Below are 25,526 nucleotides of genomic sequence, written 5' to 3'. Positions count from 1 at the left end.
GGGGGGTTATTTAGGCAGCGTCTGTTGCCAGGTGATCAAAACCCACTAAACAACTGTACATGGAGGATATTTTCTCCCATGGGTGGGGAGGGTCATGGGGTGAGGATAACTCACAAAAAAGGCATCCAGAAATCAGGTCCTCAGATATCAGCACACTCAGTGCTGCCTGGGATGTCTCCGTTGGGGTCTCTTATTTTCTACTTATCTTTTCTCCTTCACATTCACCTTGTTTTCCCCTGCAAAGATGGGTTCTTCTTGGAGGCCAGGGAAGGTGGCAGCCAGTACCTCTGGGAGTGTGTCGTTCCAGCTTGGACTCCCAACTCTTTCTGGCCAGCGTACACTCATTCCCAGGAGGAGTTCTCTCTGATCCTGCTTTTGCTCACACAGCTATCTTTGGACCAGTGACCATATCCACAAGGACTCAGTACTGGGACTGGCCCACCTTGGTCATGAGGGTGTGTGTCTTGTCTGGCAGCTCAATCGGAGCCACGTGGTGTGGGGAGAGGAGCTCCGGCCAGAAAAAAAGGATGAAGAATGGCACGGGAGCCAAATAGAAAAATGACCACAGCCCAACACAATGGGCTTAGAAACACGCAGTGCCTTTTAAAAGTGGTATAGGTTGGAGAGTGGGTAGCTGAGGGAGTTCATAGTGCATCATGACTTTAACCGGCTTTTGGGAAGATGTTGGGGGGTGGGTGTTGGAGAGGGGCTCACTCAGAATCTTTGGTGCATCCTAAACTATGTAGAACATTTGATATTGATATTTTGGGGTCTTCCTGTCGCCTCTCACTTTGTACACATTCTGATATTTTCCTTTTGTAATTGGAAATAATGAATTGTTTTCATTTGTAGGATTGAATTATGGGGGAGTTTATATGCCTTTGTTTGTTTGTTTTTTGTTTGTTTTTAGCTTCATGTTTTTCAGACAGTTGATTGATTCCTTGATAAGAAAGTCAAGGAAAATAATGTTCATAATTTTTCTACCTCCCCTTCTCACAGGTTTTGTAAGTTAATATTGTTTTTATATTCTCAGAGTTTACTATTATAGTCTGTTCTGTTGCTATAATTCCCACAGTCGTCAGTTCCTTCACTGGATTCATTGTTTACAACCGATTCTTTCACTAAAGCGTTTCTATTCCTGTATTATTTATTGTGATTCCTCTATGTTTTGGGATCCCTGTCATCTTACTTAGTTATTTCCAGAAGCTGTTCTTACTGAACAATAGCTTAGTTATGTATAGAATTCCAGGTTGACAGGTATTTGCTTCAGCACCATGAAGACACTTACCACTATATTCTGACACCTATCATTGTGCAAATTCCTTTTTAAAAAATCTACAGAAACCATCACTGTCACTATTTACAGTGCTCTTTACTGACTGATTATTTTCTCCCAATAGTGATAAATAACTTTTTTCCTTATGTGCTCCATCCTTCTCGTGACCAAAACACAGATGTTGTAGAGACAGCTGGCTGAGTCACAGAGGCAGCTGTTAGCAGTCTGTGGTCCTAGGACAGAATCAAACCGACTAAATTCATCACCGTGACCTCATTTTGACCTTGTTAATTTAACTCACTTGTGAAATTTGTTTTTCCAGAGGATTGCCTGTATAGCTGCTCATCGTATCTGTTGGTGCTGGTGCTAAGCTTAATATGATGTGTCAGATATTACTGCTTTGATGATGGATTGTCTAGTCCATGTCCTTCATAGTATCAAGTTCCTCTTGATTTGTATTCCCTGATGTTGGTGGTTTTGCTGTTATTTATTGTCAATGTGGTCGTTTTTGCCCCCTGATTGCTTTGGTCCTATTGTTGATAAGGGGCAAGATTAGGGAGAAAAAAGTAAAAATTGAGTCTTTTACCTTTGTTCTTGATTATAAGCCCTTATAAAGTTTGATTGGGATGATAGTTCGAAACTTAGGGTTTAAATTGTGTATTTGTTCAAGCAGTGTTTTATCCCATATCTTCCAAATTCTTGGTACCTATAAATTCTCTCTTGTCCCTCAATCATAATAATTATGCTTCTGCCCAGTCATCATTCAAATATTTGCATTTTTGAAATGTGAAAATCTTCTGTACATATTTTTTATTAGCATAGTCAGCACTATTCCTTCTTTTTTTTAAATCAAATGTGTATTGAGGACTTCTGTAGACTGAATGTTTGTGTCTTCTCCAAAATTCATACAGTGAAGCACTAAGGTCCAATGTGATGATATTTGGGAGTAGAGCTTTTGGTAGGTAATCAAGGTTAGATGAGGTCATGAGGGTGGGGCCTTCATGAGAGGATTAGTGCCCTTATAAGAAGAGACACCAGAGAGCTTGCAGAGAGTTTGCCCTCTCCTCCTGCTCACACAAAAAGGTAATGTGAGGCCACAGGAAGAAGATGTCAATCTGCAAACCAGGAAGAGACCCTTCTCCAGGACCTGACTGTGCTGGCACCCTGATCTCAGACTGCCAGCTTTCAGACCTGTGAGAAAATAAATCCCTGTTATTTAAGCCACCCAGTCTATGTATTTATTATGGCAGCCTGAGCTAAGACTGGGACTTATACTGGGGATCCTTGGGCAAAGGGATTCTGGAGATCATGTTTTACAAAGCATTTTCTCCAACATTTAACTCTGATCCAGAGCACGTGAGCTGTCATTCAGTAACTGCTTGTGGACGGCCTATTGCTGGCACAAGGATGGAAACTGGATGAGGCAGGTGCTCCGCATCACTCTTGGCAATGGAAGAGCCTCCCCTCAGATGGCCTTGTGGGCTCCTCTTGCAGAGACTGCTTCTTTCCACTGACAGAATTCCAACGAAATGTTCAAGCAAGAATTGGGGTTCTTGGTCCATAGTCCAGATTTGCCCTCAGTTTATTTTCACCCAGTTAAACACAAGTGTCATGATAACCCTCAATAAGAGAGTAATACACATAGAGTATGGCTTGATATATTCAGTCAAATGTACCAAATGATCATTAAGTCTGCTTCCTGAAAACAGGAAGCAAACCTTATGTTATTCTTTGTGTCACTGTGTGTTAATATGTTGTCACTGACTCTTGATGAATCACATCTTCCAGTAGTTAACTTCAGTCTTGGTTGGACATGAGACTTGCCTTAGCCAGTAGAATGGAGTGGTTTAGTTCTGGGTCTAACCCTTAAGAAGGCCTGGAAGTTTCTCCTTCTGTGCTCTGAGGAGGCAACCATGGGAGAAGCCCAAGTGGAAGAAAATGGAGGCTGTCATTCACTAGCCCTCGCTGCCCTCCCAGCCAGCTGCCGGCACCAACCAGCAGCCATGTATGCAAGGCCAGGTTGAACCCAGCAGCCTTCCTTGCAGTCCTCCCGCTGACAACACCATGTGAAGAAGGACAGTTGCTCAGCTGACTCACAGAATTGTGGGAAATTCTAAATTACTGTGTGCTAGCTGGTTTCAAGATGGCTCCCAGCAGTACTGGCCTCCCTTCTCGTATTTACATCCACGTGTAGTGTCTTCCCACTGTGTGCAGGGCTGACATTTGTAACCAACAGGATTTCAGAAAAATCACAGTGTGTGACTTTTGAGGCTGGATCATAAAAGATGTGTGGCTTCTGTCTTGTGCTACGTCTTTTGCCATGGTGGGAGCTAGCTGCCATGTCATGAGGACACTCAAGCAGCACCACGGAGCCGTGCACTTGCTGCGGAACTGAGCGCTCCTGCCAACAGCTGGCACTGTCTTGCACCCACTCAGCCACGTGGAAGTGGAGCCTGTGGCCCAGGCAAGCCTTCATTTGACCACAGCCCCTGCTGACATCTTGACGGCACCCATGTAAGAGTCAGGGTCCCTCAGCTAAGCCTCTTACGGATTCCTGACCCACAGAAACTGTGTGAGGAAAGAAATGCTTCCTGTTTGAAGTTACTAAGTTTGGAGATACTTTGTGTGCAGTAATAGATGACCACAACAGACACTCCCTTAATGATTATTTTTCCTCTGTGGTCCCTTTGATAGAAAAAAGTTTCCTTTTCTTCATTCTATACGAGATGTGGAAACATCATGGAAGCAATTAGAAAATTACCATATAAATAAGTCATCATGTGACAGCCTGAAGTGGCCACTAGCCTTCAGGAGCTGTTATATAACCCAGACATTGGCCTAAGGCACCTAAGAGTCTTACACATAGATCAAAACTAAGATACTCTTCCCCTTGAAACATACATTATCAAGCCTAGGGAGAAAAATTAGAATTTCTAGATTTTGTTGTCCCTTTTCTTTTGAATGAAAGGAAATTTCAAAACAAAACAAAACATTGTTTTATTTAAATCAAAGGCTTTAGGTTAGGAAAAGAAAAAATTGCAAGTGTACTTCAGTTCTTCATCTGAAGAACCCCGTTCCATTCCCAAATTTAATTTAGGCAAATTGAGCAGGTATTTAGTGGTTCAGGAGAGGATTTTGTGTCGCGTGTTGCTGAGTGGCCATTCTTGCACAGAAGGAGCTTTTACATATATGATTAGATAAATTGAGAAAAGAATTTAGGAGATTGAAAAGGTGGAATGAAGATCAAGTAAAGGATCTTGATTGTAATCTGGGGGTTTGGGATCTAATTTTAGAGATGACTAAAGGCTAAGGGACTGTTCTTAACAGGAGTGTTTTCTGATTGAGACACTTCTGGAAAAATTAGCCTGTATCCAAGGGTAAGTTGGACTTGGGAGAGAAGGGAATTCAAGTCTTAAGATGCTGGTGGGAAAGGGGTGGGAAAGATCATCCTGCCCATCCTTGTTGTATAGGTGAGCAGGTATGTGTTGCCCCAAGATGCTGTTATAAGGAAGCCTTAGGGTTAAGCGTAGAAAAGGAGGGGGCATGGGCTTCCCTATCAGACCTCCATTCACATGCAGCCTTTGCTCTTTGACACCTGAGCAGTCCAGGAAAGTTGCCAACCAAACTTAGACCATGGCTTCCTTTTATGATAGGAGCACAGAGGTACTGTAGTAAAAGTTAAATATTGTTGATTAAACAAGAAACTGTATAAGTCCCAGTACTGTTCTTCCTCCTTTTTTAGGGAGAGAACTTAAAACACAGGCTCCCTGACCTACAGAGCACCTCCTGTGAGGTAGGGGCTTAGAGCAGGTGACCATGGCTCTGCTAACTCACACTGGGAACAGGTCTCTAAGAGGGAGTTTTGAACAAGTTAAGCCTCAAGCCCTGGAACAGATGCCCAACTGGGAAACCTAGACAGGTGAATGTGGCTTTGCTTACAGTCTCTTCCATTAGATTGTGAGTGTACTTTCTTTTTCCGAAATGTTTTCTTTCCACAGTTCACAATATGTGTTCTGTTTCTTTAACCTTCTTGCTCTAAATGAACTGTTGTTTTGTCTATAAATTAGCAGGATCACCGAACAAACCATACCACTGCTTGAACCAAACAAAGATTGCCTGTTGGATGAGTGAACAAAGTCATGTCCTTTGCCCAACTAACTCTCTCCTCTAAAATACATAACTCAACAGGGACTTCCAGATAAAACTTGTTTGTCTTCCTTGATGTTTTCATTCTCTAGTAATGTGAAGTTAAAATTAATTTTAAAAAACCCAGCATATGTGATTGTTTTAATCTGACCAGCTTTGAGGACATTTTGTAGACACACCTGTATGATAGACGCTGTGGTACCTTCTTGGCCATTATTATTTTGCTATATGGACTGTCCACTTTTGTGGGCTTAAAATTGACCCACGCATGACAGGCACCTATGCATTGTGGTTTGATTCTTGAAAGATCCAAAAATTCTTATTAAGTGAAATAGTTTTTGAGTAGAGGTATCCAGCTACCTCTACATGAGGATAGATATATTTTGCACATTATTGGTCTTGTGCATTTATAAAGATTGCTTGCACAAACCATAGGATTCAGAAGCAAAAGAGATGAAACCAGTTTGGTTCTCCCCCCGCCCCATTATCATTTAATCAAATTAATGTTTGATTTGACATTTATCCTGGTTTCTGTCTAGCTCTTTGCTAAATGCATCCTCAATTATTACATATTTGCAGTAATACTATAGACTTTTAGATTTGGCATGTTTGTTTTTTATGCTTATTATGTGTTTATTTTATATTTATTTATCAAAAGTGTTTTTCCTGCAGTATATTTTTTTCTTTTTTCCTTTTAGCTTTATTGAGGTACCAATAACAAATAACCTTGTATAGTTTGGACATTTTAAAAGTAAGAAAGTCAGCCATAAATTGACAGAGAGAGCATGAGCATCTTGGCTACATGTGGACACAGCTGTTTGTGTTTCCACATTCTTGTCCTGTCTTGTTTATTTTGGTGTCCCCTCCTCCCTCCTTTGTTTTTCCATTCAGCACATTGGCATAGGAGTGACTTATATGTCCAACAAGGCTCTTGGACAATATTTTCCAACTCTGAGAATGAATGTATGTATATGAGAATATATTTGTATCCAGTGTGAGAAACAGACTTGGGCCAGATTATTGGGAAATAGGCTAGCGCCCTGCGGCATTTTGTGTCCCTTACTCCTACATAAGGTCATCATTGTGAAACCCCAGCGCTGCTCAGACCTCCCAGTATTGCAGTGGTGTTTCATCAGCTCTACTGTACTTCCCAGCACCTCATGAAATTGTAATCAGAGAACGTTTTTGGTTTCCAGTTCTCTTTCTCAATTAAATTAGATATTGTTTCCAGTATCTCCCATTATTCCAAGAATTTGTGTTGCGAAGCAGTTTCAGGTATGATTTTTCTTCGTATTCCAGAAAACGTTAGAGGAAAGAGTATGTTATTTTCCTCCAGAAACAGAAATATATGCTCTAGGACATGCTTTGTTTCAGTTTGGACACTGGAGTGGAAGTCGCTTAAAACTTAGAATTAATACACTCTTTGAGTGCACAGAGATGTCACTTACTTTTGTTGTTCTGGCTTCATCAATTCCATCTTTGATGAAATGGAGCGATTAGCAACTGATAGAGGTTTACAGGACCTGCTACACATAAAACATTTGTAATGATTCAGGCATATAGCAAACCCTCAATTATATATTTTTCTTATTGGCCTCTTGGCTGTATTCTTTGAGCAAGAAATTGATACGTAAGAACTTTCACAGGATGCTAATATCCCATGATCCATCGGCTAGCTCTATGCCATTTTACTATAGAGTTTGATTTTTTTTGTTTCATGCGTATATTAAGACGTGCTAGATAGCTGACATCATGCATTTACAGTTAAGTTCTTGGTTTGGTTTGTTTGTGTCTTTTTTTTCCACTGTAATGTAAATTTAGAAATCTGACTTTGTTTCCACTGAGCTAGTTTTTTTTTTTAACTGTTAGTTCTTTGTAATTCAAAATTTCAAGCATATGTGAGAGCAGAAAGAATAGTGTAACAAAAGCCCCATGTGCTTATCATTTCCAGTAGTTACTCTCATTCTAGGATGTCTGGAATCCAAGTTCTGTACCTTACCTCCTTCAGAGTCTGCATTATTTCTCGCAAGCCCCTGTGCAGACAGATGTGTTGCTTGTCCCTTTTGCAGTCTGTAAACTGATGAAGATGAATTAAACAACACATGTTATTTAGTGACTTCTGACTTACGTGTTTAAAATACCATTTTATTAACACTGCACAGTTTCCAGCATGTTTTTTCAAGAAAGAAATATCCTGGAGAACCCGATCAAAAATCGACTTCAAGAGTTGAAAGGCTAGAAAGGACAGTAAGCAGATTATTTTCAGAATTAGTAGCAATTCCCAGTCCCTGACCACTAACTCTGTTTTTAGCCTTTTATTGGCCACATTTGATTTTGTGTTCTTGGAACCTGCTTGGTCATTTAGAACCTAATTGTGTAATATGACTTTGGACATTAATTAATCCTTTGTTCCAGGTGTCCAGATGCAAAAGGATGCTCTGAGGGTTCTCCTATTTGTCCTTAATATTGGGAATAAAGGAGAGTTTTTGTAGCACTCTAACAGCATATGTCTTAGAGAAATATTTTTATATTTCTGTATATATAACTATATGTTCTTGACTTTCTTAAATATCATCAGTGTCTTTTCTTGCTTTGGGTATTTAACAGCTTAAATGTCATCTTGTCTGAGATTAATATAGTTCCCATTTGGATAGACAGACAGACAGAGAGAGAGACTCTTTAGATTTTTTAAATTCAGAATGAAAATGTTCTGATGGTGACCAAGTTTTAAGGTGTTTTCTGTAGTGAGGAAAACCAGTTAGTTTGCCAACTACAGCCTCCTAATATGGATTTAAGATTGTTTCTACTCTACCTTTCCTGGCTCTTAGTATTTGAAATTTCTTCGGCTCATTTTAAAAATAAACTTTAATTTATGTACTGGTAGGTTTGCTTTCAGAGATAAAACATGTTCCTGTGGCCAGAATAGTAGGCTGTTTGTGACAGATGCCTGGACCAGCCAGATGGGCCCCCATAGCTTGAGAGCCTGGCTTGTAATTCTTCTTCCTCAGCTGTGTATTTATTAACATTTATTAGCAGTAATCTACTGCTTTTTATACAGGATGCTATTATTGGTCTAAATTGCTACACCATACTTGGAAGAACAGTATTGGAAGACACTGAGATGCTTACTTTTCTCAAAAGCTTATAATCCAACTATAATACCATACTCTTTAGATAATCTTATTTAAGAGATGCGTTGGTAATACCCAATGGGAGCTTCGTATCTACTGAATTTCCCTACATCTAGTGGATTCTGAACTTAGTCAGAAATATGCATTACATATTGATCACACACTTACTATGCTGTCACCATGTTGACCCCTGTGGAGGGAACACAGAAATGAATCACATTGTTCCTGCTTTCAAGGAGTGTGTGTCTGTTCTCATGGGCAGGAAGCCATGTAAGAGCAATAGGAGGGAGAAAGTGGTCAGTGATCAGATAAAAGCAATCGGACAAAGTGCTTTGGATGCAGAAATCGAAGGGACCAGGGAAAGGGAATGTTAATGAACCATCTTTGGAGCTGGGCATTTTTCTTGAGTTTTGTTCATTTGGAAGGAAAATAAAGCTACCAGAGCAGCTTATTTTAAGTGGGGGCTTATTAAAGGGGACGTGGCACACCTCCCTGGAGTTACAGGTTGTCAAGTGGTCCGGGTCTCATCTGCTTTCTCTGTCTCCGGTACACAGTTGTCTCATCTTAGCATCTCATCTCCATGCATCTTCTTATTTTCCTCCCTAGACCAGCTGCCTGTTCCAGATTCCTGGTTCCCCGCCCACCCCTGTGTTTTGACAGCACCGTCTCTGGCTGCGACTTCCCCTCCCTGCTAGTCTCGTATCCATTCCCTGTCATCTAACTAGAGCCTGTATGTGCTCGTTCAAAACGCTTGAGGAAGAGAATGCAGTCTACAGTTTGCTTTCCTCTGGCTGGAATGAGCTACAGGGCCGGAACTGCAGAGTTAAAATACAGTCCCTAATGAGTACCCTTCCAGGGGACCGGGGGCTGGAGCGCTGGCTGCTGGGAGGGGCAGGGAACTTGGCAGCCTCCCGATAGCCTCGAACCAACGTTCATAAATGTGGAGCGCCACGGGGAGGCTGCGGGCGGGTGCCAAATTGTGTTTCCTGCCTTTGGAAAGTGTATTTTCACCGGGGAGGCGGTACACAGATGTACTTAACCCAAATGTGAGGCACACTGCGATAAATACCATAAAGCGTTCCCGCAATGGGAGAGAGGGACTAGCATTCTGTTACACTGTGGGTGGAGGAGGTTTGTCTACGTGAGAGGACCCTAATGGGCCTGGGCGTTTGAAGTGGGGTGTGAGGGTCTTAGGAAGAGTGTATTTATTCAGTGGCTGCCCTGTGTGGTTCAGGAAGGTTTGTAGGAACTGAGGATGGTTTGCTTTTCAAGTAACTGACATAAGCCTGGGTCTGCTTCTGCTTTAAGTATTTATTAATAGCTGTAGTCATCTACATTTTTTTTAATAATCAGAAAATAGTTACTCCTCATTGGGATTCCCACAGGAAGCATTTTAGAAAAGGAAGGGGGCCACATAGAGGCTGGCTTTTGCTAATGCCTGCTGTTTTAGAAAATTATTAGCGATGCTTGTGTTAGCAATACATGCCCTGCATGTGTTGAAAAACCTACCAATTAAAAAGCTTAGGGATCTCAGATGTCTTTTGTTTCCTATGTTAAGGTGTGAGATGACACAAAGAAAATAAAAAACCTTGAGCTGATGCTTGTAATCAATTATGATGAAAAGTCAGGGACTTATTAACTAGCCACAAGCACATTTGTGTGTCTAATTAATTTTTATTCTTGCCGGAAACTATGAACCATGCTCTTTTTTCAACATATAATGCTTATTTGTCTCACCACATAAAAATGCTTGTTTGTCTCTGGTCATACACTGGAACTGCCTAATAGAAAGTGAGATGTAGTACTTGGAATTTTTGTCTGAAACTTGAGTATGTTTTTTTCACTGGGAGTGCATGTGGTTATCGCTGTGACTGGGACTAGGTATGTTTCAGAAGCACTTTTGTTATTTTAATGTTTGATGTTCCTCCCCCGACCTTTTAAAATAAACCTCCTGAATTTAGAACAGCAGATTTGTATTCTCTTTGGCAAATTCAAATTTGTAACTCCCCATCTCAGAGCAAAAATGGGGTGGATGAGATTGAAGTTAGCACTTCCGTTTTCATTTCAGGGCAGTAGGCAAATTGTGCATGGGATTCACGTGGTTCAAATTTTATAATCTCATCCAACTGCCTATAAACAATTGTCATTGTCCAAATTCTGGAGGGAGAAATCGAAGCACAGGAAATCACATGTATGCCCTAGATTTCGTGGTGAGAACTAGAAGTGGATTCTGTGTTTGGCTCATTGCTTTGTGAAGCTAGTGACCGTTAGGGGAGAAATCCTGTCTCCACTGATCTTAACTGGTCAGTATGCAATTCTGTCTGCTGGAAAGTGACCCACTGAATACGTTATGGCTTTTTTGCACCAGATATTACCTTAGGAAACTAAAGATGGAATGCAACGTGAACAAGAGTTTTTTTTTTTTTTAACTTGTCAATCTGTTCCCTACAAATAGGATTTTGGTTTGGAATTAAGAAGGAAATGACTTGACTGTGCCTCCTACACAGTCCTTCTTTATAGAAAACGGAGAGTTCCTGAGAAAACCCTCAGCAGGGTAGTATTTCTATGAAATGACAGCTAGAACCTTTTAGAAAAATGCAGTAGCTCACACTTACTGCATGGGATGTCACGTCCCTCGGGGCGAGCTCTCTAGTGTCATAGAGTTTATGACTTGTGAATGCTGTACTTTTGTGATACCATAAGCAAGGAGAGATGGTGTGAGAATTCTATTCCTGTACGAAAAGCCACTTCACCTTTCATTGTATAGGAAAGAGCCACGGGGATGTTAAATTTTAGTGGCATTTTCAAGCTGAGCCTTATCTGCTACTGAAATGCACGTGTTGAAGAGTTAAGATACTCAAGAACAAAATGAAATAAAAGGAAGGCACTGTTTGCTTTAGAGCTGAGTTATTGGCAAGTGGTTTTGAAGAATAACTTTCTCAATACCCACCCCTGCCCCACCAGGATATCCATTTTGTGTATTTTTATAGCATGTACCTCCATCTCGCACTCCACAGATCACTGCTGTATTTTTTAGGATGGTTTTAGGTTCGTAGCAAAATCGGGAGGAAGGTGCAGAGATTTCCCATATAACTCCCCACCCCAACTCATGCAGAGTTTCTCCCTTATTATCAACATCCCCTAGCAAAATAGTACATTTGTTATAACTGATGATTCTACATTGACACATCATTGTCACCCAAAGTCCATAGTTTACCTTAGGGTCCACTCTTGGTGTTGTACATTCTGTGGGTTTGGACAAATGTCTAATGACATGTATTCACCATTATAGTATCATATAGAATAATTTCACTGTCCCCTGAATCCTCTGTGTACCTCCTGTTCACCTCACCTTCCCCCTAACTCCTAGTAACCACTGGTCTTTTTACTGTCTCCTTAGTTTTCCTTTTCCAGAATGTCATGTGGTTGGAATCACACATGTATCTTCACATTGGCATCTTTCACTTAGTAATAGGCAATAAGATTCCTCTGTATCTTTTCATGGTTTCATAGCTCCTTTCTTGTTGGTGCTGGATAATCCATTGTCTGGTTGTACCACAGTTTTTGTTTATTCCTGGTGCCTTAATTTTTTTAACTGATTTATCTCAGGGTTGGGAGTAGAGTGAGGTGAGCGAGGCACTCAGGAATCAAGATAAGTAATATTTTAATGCAAGGTTTAAAAAATCAAAATTAATCCAAAAAATCCTCAACGAACAAAATATCAACATTGTAAATGAAGACGGGATGATGGTGAGCTTTCCCTGAATGTCAACAACAACCATAGCAAAATTCCTTGTGTCCCTGACCCACAGTGTGGACAGTATCTTCTTGCTCTGAATCCTGGTTCCTCCCCAAAGGCACTGTTTCCCCGGGAGCTTTCTCAGGTGTTCTTTTCTTGCGGTCCTCATCGCATTGTGCCTGGAGGTGGGGAGGTCCTCCTTCTTCCTCATTTTCACTTCCAGACCATTCTTTCCCTCTCCTCCCTAAAACACCCCCAGCCCAAACTGTGAGGTACACGATCTTGAACTAGATCACCCCTCTCCTCTACTGTTGGAGGGCTCTGTCTACTGCAGTGAAATGCCCCCACGGTCTTTGAAGGTTCTAGGTCCTGGCTTTCTGTCATTCCATCAACTGCATCCTTTGTAATTCTTTTTTTTTAATTGAAGTCTAGTTGATTTACAATATTATGTTAGTTTCAGATGTATAGCAGAGTGGTTCAGTTATACATTTATATATTCTTTTCCATTATAGATTATTACAAGATACTGAATATAGTTCCCTGTGCTATACAGCAGGTCCTTGTTGTTTATCTACTTTATATGTAATAATGTGTATATGTTAATCCTGGTCTCCTAATTTATCCCTCCCCACCACCTCTTTCCCCTTTGGTAACCATAGTTTGTTTTCTATGTCTGAGAGTCTGTTTCCAGTTTGTAAATAAATTCATTTGTATCATTTTTTTTTAAGATTCCACATGTAAGGGATATCATATGATATTTGTCTTTCTCTGTCTGACTTACTTCACTTAGTATGATACTCTTTGGGTCCATCCATGTGACAAGATTCCATTCTTTTTTATGGCTGAGTAATATGTTCCACTGTGTATATGTACCACGTCTTATTTATCCATTTATCTGTTGGTGGACATTTAGGTTGCTTCCATGGCTTGGCTACTGTAAATAATTTCGTAATTCTTAAGTAATTTTAATATCAACTTCAATGATCCTTACAAGACTCTAGTTTCTCTGTTCTTTGATTTTCATCCCTCCAAGTGGTCTTGCCTTCATCATTCTTTTTCAGTCATTCCTTATGATACTCATATTATACTCCTTGCAATTACCAATAACTGTAACTGCTCCAAAAATATTAATTTCAACTTTCTGACTCTCTTCAGTACTGCTTCTAACCACCCTGCTGTCTTTGGTACCTTAATGTCAAAATTCTGTAGCCCACACCAGGATTTATTGGTACTACAGCCTTTTAACTGTGTCTCCCACCTCCATATCCCCACCTTAGATTTCATGGTTATAACCATTCCCTTGCTTACACCCTCAGTTCTCTTATGCTTTTCTCTCTTCATTGTATTTATCTGACAAAACAGCAACCCTGACAAAATGTAAGATTCATGCAACGAAAAGCCCGTTTTAGAATTAAATTTTTATGTTTCTATTTTTCTTTCAAATCTCTGCTCATTATTATTAATAAATAGGAGTGATTTGATATTTTCACAAATACATTTTGGTTCATCAAGTTTCACATTTCGTTCCAAGTGCCATGATTTATTGAGAACAGTAATAAAGCAAAGGGCTATAGTTAGTTATGAAGGAAAGAGATTAGGAAATGCAATTCTTTATCTAAATGACACCCATGATAACTGTTTGATAAATCATTCTTATGTAAATTACTTTGAATAAAGAGAAGCATTTTTATATAAAAGCTTGCTCTGTGTCATATCCTGTACTTGAAATGTTTGCTTAATTGAGAAGACAAGGGTGGGTTGTGAATGTAAGTAATGGTAATATTACCAGATGTGTCTACTGTAACATTTATTCAGGGCATTGCAGAATATCATCCTCACACCAGTTTATTTTGCATTGAAAATGACCCCATGCTTATAAGAGGGCCCCCTCCTCCTTTTCTATTTTATCTCCCTTGGAAAAATAATATTTTAAGCCTGAATGGGTGAGATAAACAACAAGGTCCTACTGTATAGCACAGGGACCTATATTCAATACCTTGTAATAATCTATAATGAAAAAGAATATATATGCATGTGTAACTGAATCACTATACTGTATACCAGAAATTAGCACAGCATTGTAAATCAACTATACTTCAATAAAAAAAAAATAGCCTGAATGGGTGAAGTAAAAATCAAATCAAAGTTGCATTGCTTACTGTTTTGAACGGGTTGGTTAGGTTCTTGATCTTTTTCTTTACCCTGAATTCCCTTAGCTTGATCACACTGAGAGCAGGCTAAAATCTCAGGGGATAGCGATACCTTACTTAGGAGAACAGCAGGGTTGACCAGATGCTTATGTGTGCCAAACTCTGCCTTAGGTAACAATTTACCCTTTTTGTGTGTTTTCCCAGGTCTACCCTGAACTGCAGATCACCAATGTGGTGGAAGCCAACCAACCAGTGACCATCCAGAACTGGTGCAAGAGGGGCCGGAAGCAGTGCAAGACCCACGCCCACATTGTGATTCCCTACCGCTGCCTCGGTGAGCTGGCCGGCCGTGGAGCTGGTGTTGACTGGCCATGGGCTTTGGGGATGAGAAGGAAGGATGCTCTCATGAGTTCGGATATGCAGGCTCTTCCTTCAGCATAGTGCCGCTGTGTGTTGGACCATACTTTGGGCTCTGAAGGTAGCCTGTGTTCTGACAATGAAGGAGCAGTATTTACAAGCTTCCTGCCTCAGAATGAATTTATCCCATGTGTTTATTGTAATTACAAACCTGTAGACTGATTCCGCAACTGCTAAACAAAAAGGCCTATTGGTGGGGTCCAGGAATCCAAATTTTGTCAAATTCTGGACGTGATTCTCATGTACACTAATTATCTAGATTTAATAGATTTAGGGCCTTGTATGTTTCCTCACATAGACATCCTAGACAAGACAGCCTGATGTGCTTTTCGCTAATTTCTTAAAAATCTCTTTCCTGCAACAACTGACCACGCCTCCTGTTTGGTGATGATTGAAGAATGAGAGCCGGGATTTTTTGGTTTTGGTTTTGGGTTTTTTCTGATCACATCAAACTAAAGGAAAGTTTGATCACTAAGGTTTAAATGCATGTTTCTCTCACTGACCTCAAATTTCACTTTAACTCATTATTTATAAAATTGAGTTGTTTTACTTCGTATCATATGTTTTTCCTCTGGAAACACTGTCATACTCCATATTTAACCTGACTCAGTTCTTAGTCTCTTCCTAGTTGACTTTTTTAGGTAACCAGGTATTGGAGAAATCAGCGATCTTTGATCTGATGGCTAGCAGCTAGACATTTCCCAGAAATTTATTTATCAGTATGATGGGTGTATATAAGGACATAGAGGTTTATCTGCAGAGGATATAGACAAATATTGATATACATTTGAATGACATTTTGTAAAGACTAAAAAAGGTTTTTTTCTAAAAAAAAAGTCCCAACAGCAAACTTAGAAAGTCCGGATGACCAAGATTCTGGAGGTCTATTTAATACTTTGGTCAAACATGAATGTCCTAAGAGCATACCGATTACTGTTCATGCACACACAAAATTTGAAATATTAATAGAAAACACCAGGCATTCGAATATGAAAGTTTCTTCTGGTGGATTTACGATAAAGAAAATGGGAAAATCAGATTCTTAAACACTTGGCAATTCAAGAGTTTCCTTGTTTCTCCTTATTCCTTGTTCCTAAATATTTCATAAGGCTTCTAACCCATTTCTGCCTGACTAGTCAAGAAATGAGGTTTCAATAAGATGAAAATAAGTAATATTTAAATACAAAGGATAGAACTCCAGTGCTGAGAAAGTATAGAGGTCAGCTGTCTTCAGGAACTGTGTATTTCAGTCTAATTTAGTCATTAAACCTGCAGACCATTTAATCCAGGGTAAGTTAGGAAGTAGATCAGGAACCGGTTATTAGGTGGGCCACGTCTTGTTAATGGTTTGTTTCTTTTCATTGTCACGTACCCATTCTATGAAATGTTTCAGATACATTTTCTTTAGGCTGTAAGCTCCCTGGGAACAGGTTCTAGGTCTCTGGATGAGGACCCCTGATCTGACACTGACAGCTGTAGTTGTGTGTAAAAAGTAAACTCATACCATTTTGCTTAGATCTTCCTGCTTCATAATTCTATTCAGAATTATTAGAGTTAACTAAAAGGTGGAATCCACATTGACTATCATTGTGCCACTAATTGTGGCAAATTTCCTTTGATCCCAAATCAACTGTATACCCCCTGCCAGCCGCTTTCCTTGCCCCTCCTCTGCACACACCTCCCCAACTCTGAAAAGCTCTGTTCCTATGGCAGGAATGAATTGAAACTCTGAGGGAAAACACACTGAAAAGGAACAAAAGATATATAGGATGTGTTTTGATCTAAATATAAAGTCAGGAGACTTTATGATAATGCTATGATTGCTATCAAATATGTGTTTTTTGTCATCATAAACTGAATTGTGTGCCATTTGGGGACACACCATCCTAAGTAATTTGGTTTTTGATAATTAATCTTATCTAGCAAACATCTGTTTGATAGCAATGTTAATGACCTGTCCTCATCCTATTTTGTTAACCACTCTGGAGAGAGGGCCATTTCAGAATGTGTCATTGCGGTGACAGGTTATTTCCAGAGCTCTGATGTGCAGGGTGAAGATGGACGGAGGAAATGGAGAAGCTGAGAAAACAATTCTTTCCCTGAAACGCTCTGCAAAAGGATAGGAAGGAGCTGATTCCTGCTAAGGCTTTGGCATTGGTGTGTGTTGGATTTCTTTTTCATCATTTTTCACTACAATTTTTAAAGGGTACATTCCATTTACAGTCATTACAAAATATTGGCTATATTCCTCATGTTTTACATTACATCCTTGTAGCCTGTCTTACACCCAATACTTTGTACCTCCTACTCCTGGAGCCCTACATTGCCCCTCTCCACCCCACTGGTAACCACTAGTTGTTTCTCTATGTATGTGAGTCAGCTTTGTTCTTTTTATATTGACTAGTTTGTTGTATTTTTTAGATATCATGTATAAAGGGGATGTACAATAGTTGTCTTTCTCTGTCTGACTTATTTCACTTAGCACAATGCCCTCCCAAGTCCATCCATGTTGCTGCAAATGGTAAAATTTCATTCTTTTTTATGGCCGAGTAGTATTCCATTATGTGTATGTATGTGTGTGTGTGTGTGTGTATATATATATATAAACCAAATTTTCTTCATCTTCTTTATCATTCATTTGTTGATGGACACTTAGATGGCTTCCATGTCTTGGCAGTTATGAATAATGCTGATGTGAACAATGGGATGCATGTATTTTTCAAATTAGTGTTTTGGGGGGTTTTTTGGATATATATCCAGGAGTGGAATTGCGGGGTCATATGGTAGTTCTGTTTTTATTTTTTTGAGAAACCTCCGTACTGTTTTCCACAGTGGCTGCACCAATTTATATCCTCCTCAATAGTGTAGAAGTTCCCTTTTCTCCACATCCTCGCCAGTATTTGTTATTTTGAACAGATTGCATAATTGCAGAAGACAGGTCACTTGAGATGTGTTTAGCCAGTTTCCCAGGTCTGGTATAGTATCTAGTATGAAATCAGCACATCAACACTACCTCTTCTTGACTGCTAAGGGGGACTAGATAATCATTAGCTATTTCCAGTAGGTACCTGGCTTGTATGAATCTTTTATCATCTTTTTCTATGTTACGAATCCTTGCTATTTTTCCATTGGACTAAAAATCAGACCCTAATATGGCAAGTCAATCATACAATGTCTCCTACTTTGTTTCGGAGCTTAGTTTAGAATTAAGGAATGTGGGTACTACTTGTTCCCTTGCTAGTGGCAAATCTTCCAAAAGCCTCTAACTAAAAGTATTACAAGAGGTAATGTATAATATAATAACCCCACTGAATATGCACATTGTGTCTTATTTTCAGGAAAAGGAATGGGAAAAAGGTGTATAATTTATGTATTTTTTAATTTCATTAATACTGCGTGGTCCCGATAACTTTAACATTGTTTTTCCCATTGTCCTCCTTTCCCTATTGGTCCTTTCTTCTTTCCTCCCTTCCCTCTTTTTCCCCCTAGATTTTTAGGTCTGTTGTGCATAGTGATACCAAGCTCTTTATAATTACACAGGGCGCCCATTGAAATCTTTCCTCTGTGAGGCAGGCAGTGTTAGTTTTATTAGTCTCACTTCACAGGCATAAATATTGAGAGTCAGCAAGACTGGATTTCTAACTCACACAGCTACTGACTGGTAGAATCAGGACCAAAGCCTAAGATCTTTCTGTTCTCAATCCAGTGTTCCTCACAGTGTTAGTAAAAAATTATATTAGAGCTAGTAAACACTTGATTTACAGAATCAAATCATAGAGGACAGGCTGTGAATTGGAGGCAATATGTAACACTTGAAAAAAAAAAACTCACAGTGGATGTCTCATAAAGGACACAGCCATGTCACTGGAACGTCCGTGGCTCCAGGATAAATCTCCACGTGACAATGTTTTCCACTTGACGGTAACAATAGGTAACATTCTTGTATATTACTTGCTGTAGGAACAAAGAATTACTGTTAGCATCACCATAAGTACCCTCTAAAGTTTCTGCATGTATCTAAATAAATGCTTTAGACAAAAGAGATTATTTTACTGAAGTTAATTCTCAGAAAGGTGCTACCTAGAAAACAATAAGATTGTCTTAAACGTTAAGCATATTGAAATTCAGAACAAAGTTGGCAGAGAGAAAAATGCCTGTTATGCTCTGCATGCAGTCTCCTTGACTTTTTTATCAGATGCAGGATCCAGTGCTGATTGGGTTATTTTTCTCTAAATCATGTATTTGCCTTGGGCACACTTGCTCTACAGTGTCTTGCGTCCTTTGTCTAGACGTAGAAAGTGTATTAGGCGTTGCCACTCTCCTCCCATGGAGGGGATGATTTCCCTTGGGAGTGAATTGGCTTTCTCATTTCACTCTTTGCCTTTAGTTGTGCCTCTGGCATCAGAGGGTAAGATCTGCCTTAGTCATTTGAACATTTTATTAATTATCTCTTGCGAGATTCAAGCATATCATTATGACTCAAGGAGAATGTTTTCTTTGCAAAGCATTCAACCCCCTTCCATTTGAATGGCTACTCTTTATGGTGTAATAGATCCACTATTGAAATTCATGCTCTTCTGCATTTGCCTCTGTCCAGTAGAGGCAGGGAGCATTGCGTCGGGAAATTTGTCATTGACTTATAGGGGCAAAGTACGGTTAACAGCTTAATTCAAAAGAATTAGAAATAAAAGAATTACTACCTTAAGTGTCATTTTGTTTCATTTCACATTCAAGACTTTCCAAACATACAAGTAGGAATGACCTGGAAGCTATTCAGATACAGTCAGATGAGAAATTGAAGTGATTTAATTCATTTCCATTTTGCATTTTATCTTTTTAATGAAACTTTAGGGCAAGCAAACTTTGTTTTCTAGGTGACTGCTTTTGTGTGAATTCTCTACAGCTATCTTAATCTTTAGCGTGAAAAGCAGGTGTTTGGATACTTGAAAAGATACTGCACCAGGATAGTTTTTTGGATTTGTGCTATACGCTATTCTCTTGAGACACAGCATACTGCAGGATTCAAAGTTGCTACTTAAGACTTTACCTAACTTGCAGGATGGGGTGGGGATGGTAGAACATTTTTATTGTGGACTGTAAAGCTCTTTGAACGCCCAGATCTCAGCGCGGTAATCCACTACGATAGCTAGCCAGTGCTTCTGGCTCCTCCAGTCCTGGGACCTCTGAGCTCCGTAGATCCCACCCCTTATGAAGTCCTGGGAGATGTGTGTGCTGGGCTGTATAAACACCATGGGAATGATGCTTGATGAGTCTGGCCTCTGCACATGAGATGGAGACAGATTCTCGAATGTTCTCTGTTTTTAAGCTTTGCCTATGTTGTCCTCTCGTAAGGAAGGACCAGAATCTCTGGGCATTTCTTCATCAGGGAAGGCTAATCGCCCACTTTGGAGGGACATCAGACTCCCTTTTTATGTGGTCTTCCACCTTTGAATATTAGTCATACTCCAAAATCAGTAAGTAGAGTCTGGTTCTCCACTATGGAAAAAAAATGCATGGAAAAGAAATCTCACCAGTGTTAATCTTCAAACAGTGGAATTACAGGTGATTTTCATTTTATTTAGGCCTTTTTAAAATTTCTATAATAAATGAGTAGTTTTTTTCTTCAGAAAAAGCTAAACTATGAAATCAGCACATAAAATTTTTATCTACCTTCGGTTACTGATGGTTGAAAAACAATCAAAAGGCTTGAAAGGACACACAGGATGATTCTTAATTTGTTTTATCTAATGGTAGTTATGTTTTATGAGGTTTATACAGTAGGAATAACTTCTTCTGGGAAAATATATTTTAGAAATATGATGCTGCCAGAAGAAAAGTAATCTCCCTTCTTACCTTCAGCCAAGTTTAGGCAGCATTAATCATCAGTAGTTCTTCAGAAAAATCCTTGTCTTGCTTAAAATTTTTTTCTCAAAAAATTGCATCTGGGAACCACCTTTGTTTTGGGGTGTGTTACTGAGTGGGGAGAAATCACATTTATCCTGTGGATTCCTTCGGGGTGGGGAGGACTTAGGTGAAGCCCCCTCCATTTGGTTGAGCAGGAAAACCTGTAAAAATGATTTCCTTCCAGTTTGACCATCTGCCGAGACCAGCGATCCACACTGGTCCCAGCTTTGTTAGCTCTGGCTTGATTTGCTTTCTAAAATTTCAATATCTTGTAATAACCTATAATGAAAAAGAATATGAAAACAAGTGTATGTATATATATGCATGACTGAAACAGTATTCTGAACACCAGAAATCGACACATTGTAACTGACTGTATATGTCGATAAATTAAAAAATAAAAAATAAATAAAACTTATGAAGGGAAATGAGTTAAAAGACCGATTCAAAAAAAATAAAAATTGGAAAGAAAAATTTAGTGGTTCTTGTTAGCTCCAATTCCACTTTAGTTTCATCTTTTCATCTTAATTATTGTACCTGCTATTATGTCATTATTATGGGACGTTGTTATTATTTTAACAGCTTCCCGTTTTATCCGGGGTAAGAGCTATGATAGCATTAATGACTTATTTAGGTGAAATCTTTGATTTTGTCTTTTTTCCACTGGAGATATATTTGGAGTCATTACATAATATGAGTCATTAAGAATTAAAAAACAACTTCCGAAATTTTGCTACTATACACTATGGGTGTGGTCTGTTGTCAGCGATGTCCTCAACACACAGTGCATCCGAGGGTTCTAGGTGATAGGCCAGAAAAGGAAACGTCACTTTATTTGCCCTGCTCTTGTCCCAGTGTGTCTCAGTGATGCATGGTGTTTAGTGAAATTAATAGGCATCTCGTGTAATACGAGCTAAGAGCTGCAATTGTGTAGTTGAAATTCTCTGACTTTAAAAGTAATACATGTTCATTTTACAAAGTTTAGAAAATGTGACCGCTACCAGGAAATAATAGCCGAGACCGTTTGACTTCCTTTCAGCCTATTTTGTCTGCATTTTTTTTGCATATGTGTTTTACTTAGTATTTTTAACAGTGTATACTCCTGTGATTTCTGCTTTGTGACCTGCCTTTGTACACCTGACATTTTTATGACACTTTATTCATGAAATCAAATTTTCTTTGAAAGCCTGGTTTTTAGTCTAGCATTATCTCAGACACTAAAATGTATTTATTCTTTATTTTTGGCAATTAGGTTGCTTCCTTTGTTTTGTTGGAGTGGTTGTTAATGATGCTGTGGTTAACATCGTGGTAGATGTATTTGCATTCGTTTGATTTTTTTTGCAAACAATTATTACCTGAAAGGCTTTACAAATCTTACAGTTGTTTTAATAAAATAGATGTGCTGTTGACTTGTATATATTAAAACGTGGAGATCCTGAGTTTAAAGTAAGTATACAGGGGGAGGGGTGTAGCTCAGAAGTAGAGTGCCTGCTTAGCAGATATGAGCTCCTGGGTTCAATCCCCAGTGCCTCCCTAATAAACAAACAAACAAGCAAGTATACGAATTCCTCTACATTTAGCTCTGATATTACTTACTGATGAGTTAAAAAGCGTTCATAATTTCTATTATTTGTTAATAATAAAGGAACTGTTTTAAATAATTTTTTCTCTTAATTTCCAACTTGAGAAACCCATCAGTTGACTATTCACAGAGAAATAAATCCTAAGAAAAATGACTAGTAAGAGTTATAACTTATATATTTGTTGTGTGAGTTTTTATTGACTACCTGCTTGTGCTTGACCCTGGAGATAGGTGAAATGTGGTCCCTTTTTCAGAATTTATAATCTAGGAGTAGAGGGATCTAGCTAAGGACTTTAAGAATACTTGGCAAGAAGTAGCATTGAGCCAAGATTTCAAGGATGAGGGGGCAAGAATGGAGATATATTCTGGGTATTTAGACAAAGATGAGCAAAGTCCTGAAGGTAGCCTTAAACGCTATGCACCATTTTCAGACATAAGAGGTCATTGGTTCTGATAAGAGTGGCAATTTTTTAAAAGCATTAGAATTTTCATTTATTTATAATAGATACTATTATGTTATAATTTTTTCATGTAAATTTATATCTAAATACTTATTTTCAGGTTGGCTTCAAATATGTACCTCTTTCCTTTTGTGTATCCACATGGTGACTTAACTTCTGTCTTTTGGCAACTGAGGTTAGAATTTTTGAGAGTAGGAAACATTTTTTAAGCAGTAGTTCAATAATTCAATCATCAAAAGATGAGTAGAAACTTAGGAATCACCTGCTGCTCTGGGTGCCATTTGTATAAAATATTGGCACTATTTGAGTTGTATATATGTACTAGGGCTCTCTCCAAGAGATACCGGGATATGAAAAATTTTTTAAAATAGAGATTATTATGGATTCTCCAAATAAGTTAGTTATGACCCCCATTATTTACTGTTTGCTTTTATAAAGAGCAGATAAACTCATGAAAAGCCTAGTCTGTGTTTATTTTTTATATTGCTTTTAGATAGTTTCCATATTTAGAGACAGACAGACGGACAAATGCTGGCATCCAAAAAAAAAAAAAGTCATGTGTAACTTAAAATTTCACATGGTCACATTTTCACCTATTTAATTTTTTTTAAAATAAAGGGCAAAATTACCTTTAGATTTAATAACACATCAGCTACATAGTGAACATATTTTGTTTGGAGTTTTTAATTTCACTCTCTGTATTTGGAATTGGTGCTATCATATCAGATCTGCTGGTCTTGAAACATTTACTTTTCTGTGCCAACCAGTAAACAGCTGCTTCCTGGTTACCTCTGCATAATTCAGGCTTGGAAGTCATTAGCTTGCTGTTTAACCTAAATTTAATACAAAGAACCACAGTGTTTCCAGCTAATCTTAAGCTATGTCTTTTGTCGTGGAATTTCCTGTTTTCTGATGTGAATGATTACACATGATTATGGTAGGGAATCAAGAAATAAATTGGCTTTCATCAGAGTTCTCTTTTTACTCTGGTAACTTCTTTTTTAGATGATGTATTGCTTGCCATCACTTCCTACCTCCAACGGAGAAAGGAAATTGGTTTTCCCCTTTGTGTTTAGAACTCAATTCTCATCATATTATTTCCCAAAACAAATAACACACTTGAGACATTTTCTTGATTTTTGTTTACTGTACTAGCTGGTAAATAACTTTCCAAAGGGCTATAGTAGAAAATATAACCTGTGTATGACAGCTATACCAGACGTTTTTGGATTTAGGGCAAGATGTTTTATGCCACATGAATAACTGTAACTAGATAAAGAATATGAAATGTAAGAAAAACTTTAGAGTGATACAGACAACCATTATTATGGTTCTTAGGACAGGAAAGCGGCTTAAACCCAACATAAAAAGAAATGGAATTCAATGAATTAAATTAGACTCTTACCACAAAACCCTAGTATTCATTATATTTTACTTAGTAAACTACATTTTAAAAGTTATGTAAAGGATATGTAAAATATACTAGACATAGACTTAATGCCATCACCAATGACAGGAAATTTTTGATGTACTTCTTTCTTAGGAAAAGAGATGAGAAGTGCTTTTTTGTGGGCTTAAAGAATTTTAGCTTTATATTGTGATTTAGGTACAGCATATCTTTGTAATATCTCCAAATGGTGCCCTTTAATGTATAACTGTATTATGAGAAGAGCTAATTAAATCAAACACATTGAAGAGGAATTTGGGGAAATAATTTTTCTCAGGTATTTTAATATAAACTATAAATATAAAATGTAAATATAAAAGTAATTTGATATTTGTAGGTCTTGAAAGAATTGACCAAAATGCGCTGAGGCAAAAAAGTATGCACAGTAAAAGCATCATGAATGTCAGAAATGACATGAAGATGACAGCAGATGTGAAGGCTGGGTAAAGATGTATTTCAACTTCAGTATCAAAGGATGTTTTGAAATGTTTGAATTTTAGTACTTGGCACAGCCAGCGCTCTCTGTTTGTTTTGCTATAGAGTCTAAGGATAAATTCTGTTGTCTTTCTTTTTTATCACAGTAGTCACTTCATTACACTTTCCCTCTCTTCCAGATCCCTTGATAAATTTCAGTTCTTGCTGGTGATGTGGTGTGTCCCAGGCGTCCTTTTTTTTTTCCCCCTCCCCTCCTATCAAGGAGTCTCAAGCTTTAGCTTTGAAACCTGTTGGTGAAGGGACGTCCCAAGGCAACAGCTGTGCAGCAGGCTGGAGAGCAGTCAGTCCAGATTGGAGGAGAACGGGGAGGCTCCCAGGAGGGAGGTCTCCAGAAAAAATTAGCACTGGTTCCTTACTGGTGGACCTGCCTGTACTTAGAGTGGTTACAGAGTTCTGTTGCAGAGTTCGGGAAAGAAGGACCGATGAGTGCCTGGAAAATGAAGCAAATGTGAAAATGGGGCGACTGTTAACTTTAGAAAAAGTAAGAGCAAAAATTAAATACAAACAGTTGTAAGATGAAAAGAAAGACTGCACCATTGCCCAGGTCAGAGCAGCACTGAGCCAGTCACAGCGCAGGTGCCATATACATGCTGGAACTACTGGAAAGGTGAGGGGGCGGGGCGGACTCACCTTCACAGTAAGAACCGAAAGTGGAAAAGTCAAGAAAATAGCTATTTAAGTACAGAGTTTAGAAATATGGTGGTGTGTAGCAGAGAGACGATTAATGAATGATTTTTATCACCTCTTTCTGCTATGGAGAAATTTATCAAGTAGATCT

At 38.8% G+C, this 25,526-nt stretch overlaps 1 protein-coding gene across 6 annotated transcripts in view; it reads left to right on the top strand.

Annotated features, from left to right (window-relative positions):
* Nucleotides 1–25,526, top strand: part of APP (amyloid beta precursor protein) — a 257,769-nt gene that overhangs the window by 58,745 nt on the left and 173,498 nt on the right. For all 6 annotated transcript variants that reach the window (XM_015248674.3, XM_006215213.4, XM_015248673.3 and 3 more), the window contains exon 3: nucleotides 14,647–14,776. In XM_015248674.3, the coding sequence (XP_015104160.1) occupies nucleotides 14,647–14,776 (130 nt within the window). The remainder of the gene's footprint in view (nucleotides 1–14,646; nucleotides 14,777–25,526) is intronic.

This window comes from Vicugna pacos, chromosome 1 (genome assembly GCF_048564905.1).
Source record: "Vicugna pacos chromosome 1, VicPac4, whole genome shotgun sequence".
Lineage (NCBI taxonomy): Eukaryota > Metazoa > Chordata > Mammalia > Artiodactyla > Camelidae > Vicugna > Vicugna pacos.
The sequence above is the reverse complement of the archived record's forward strand: the minus strand, read 5'-3'. Positions and strand labels throughout refer to the sequence as shown.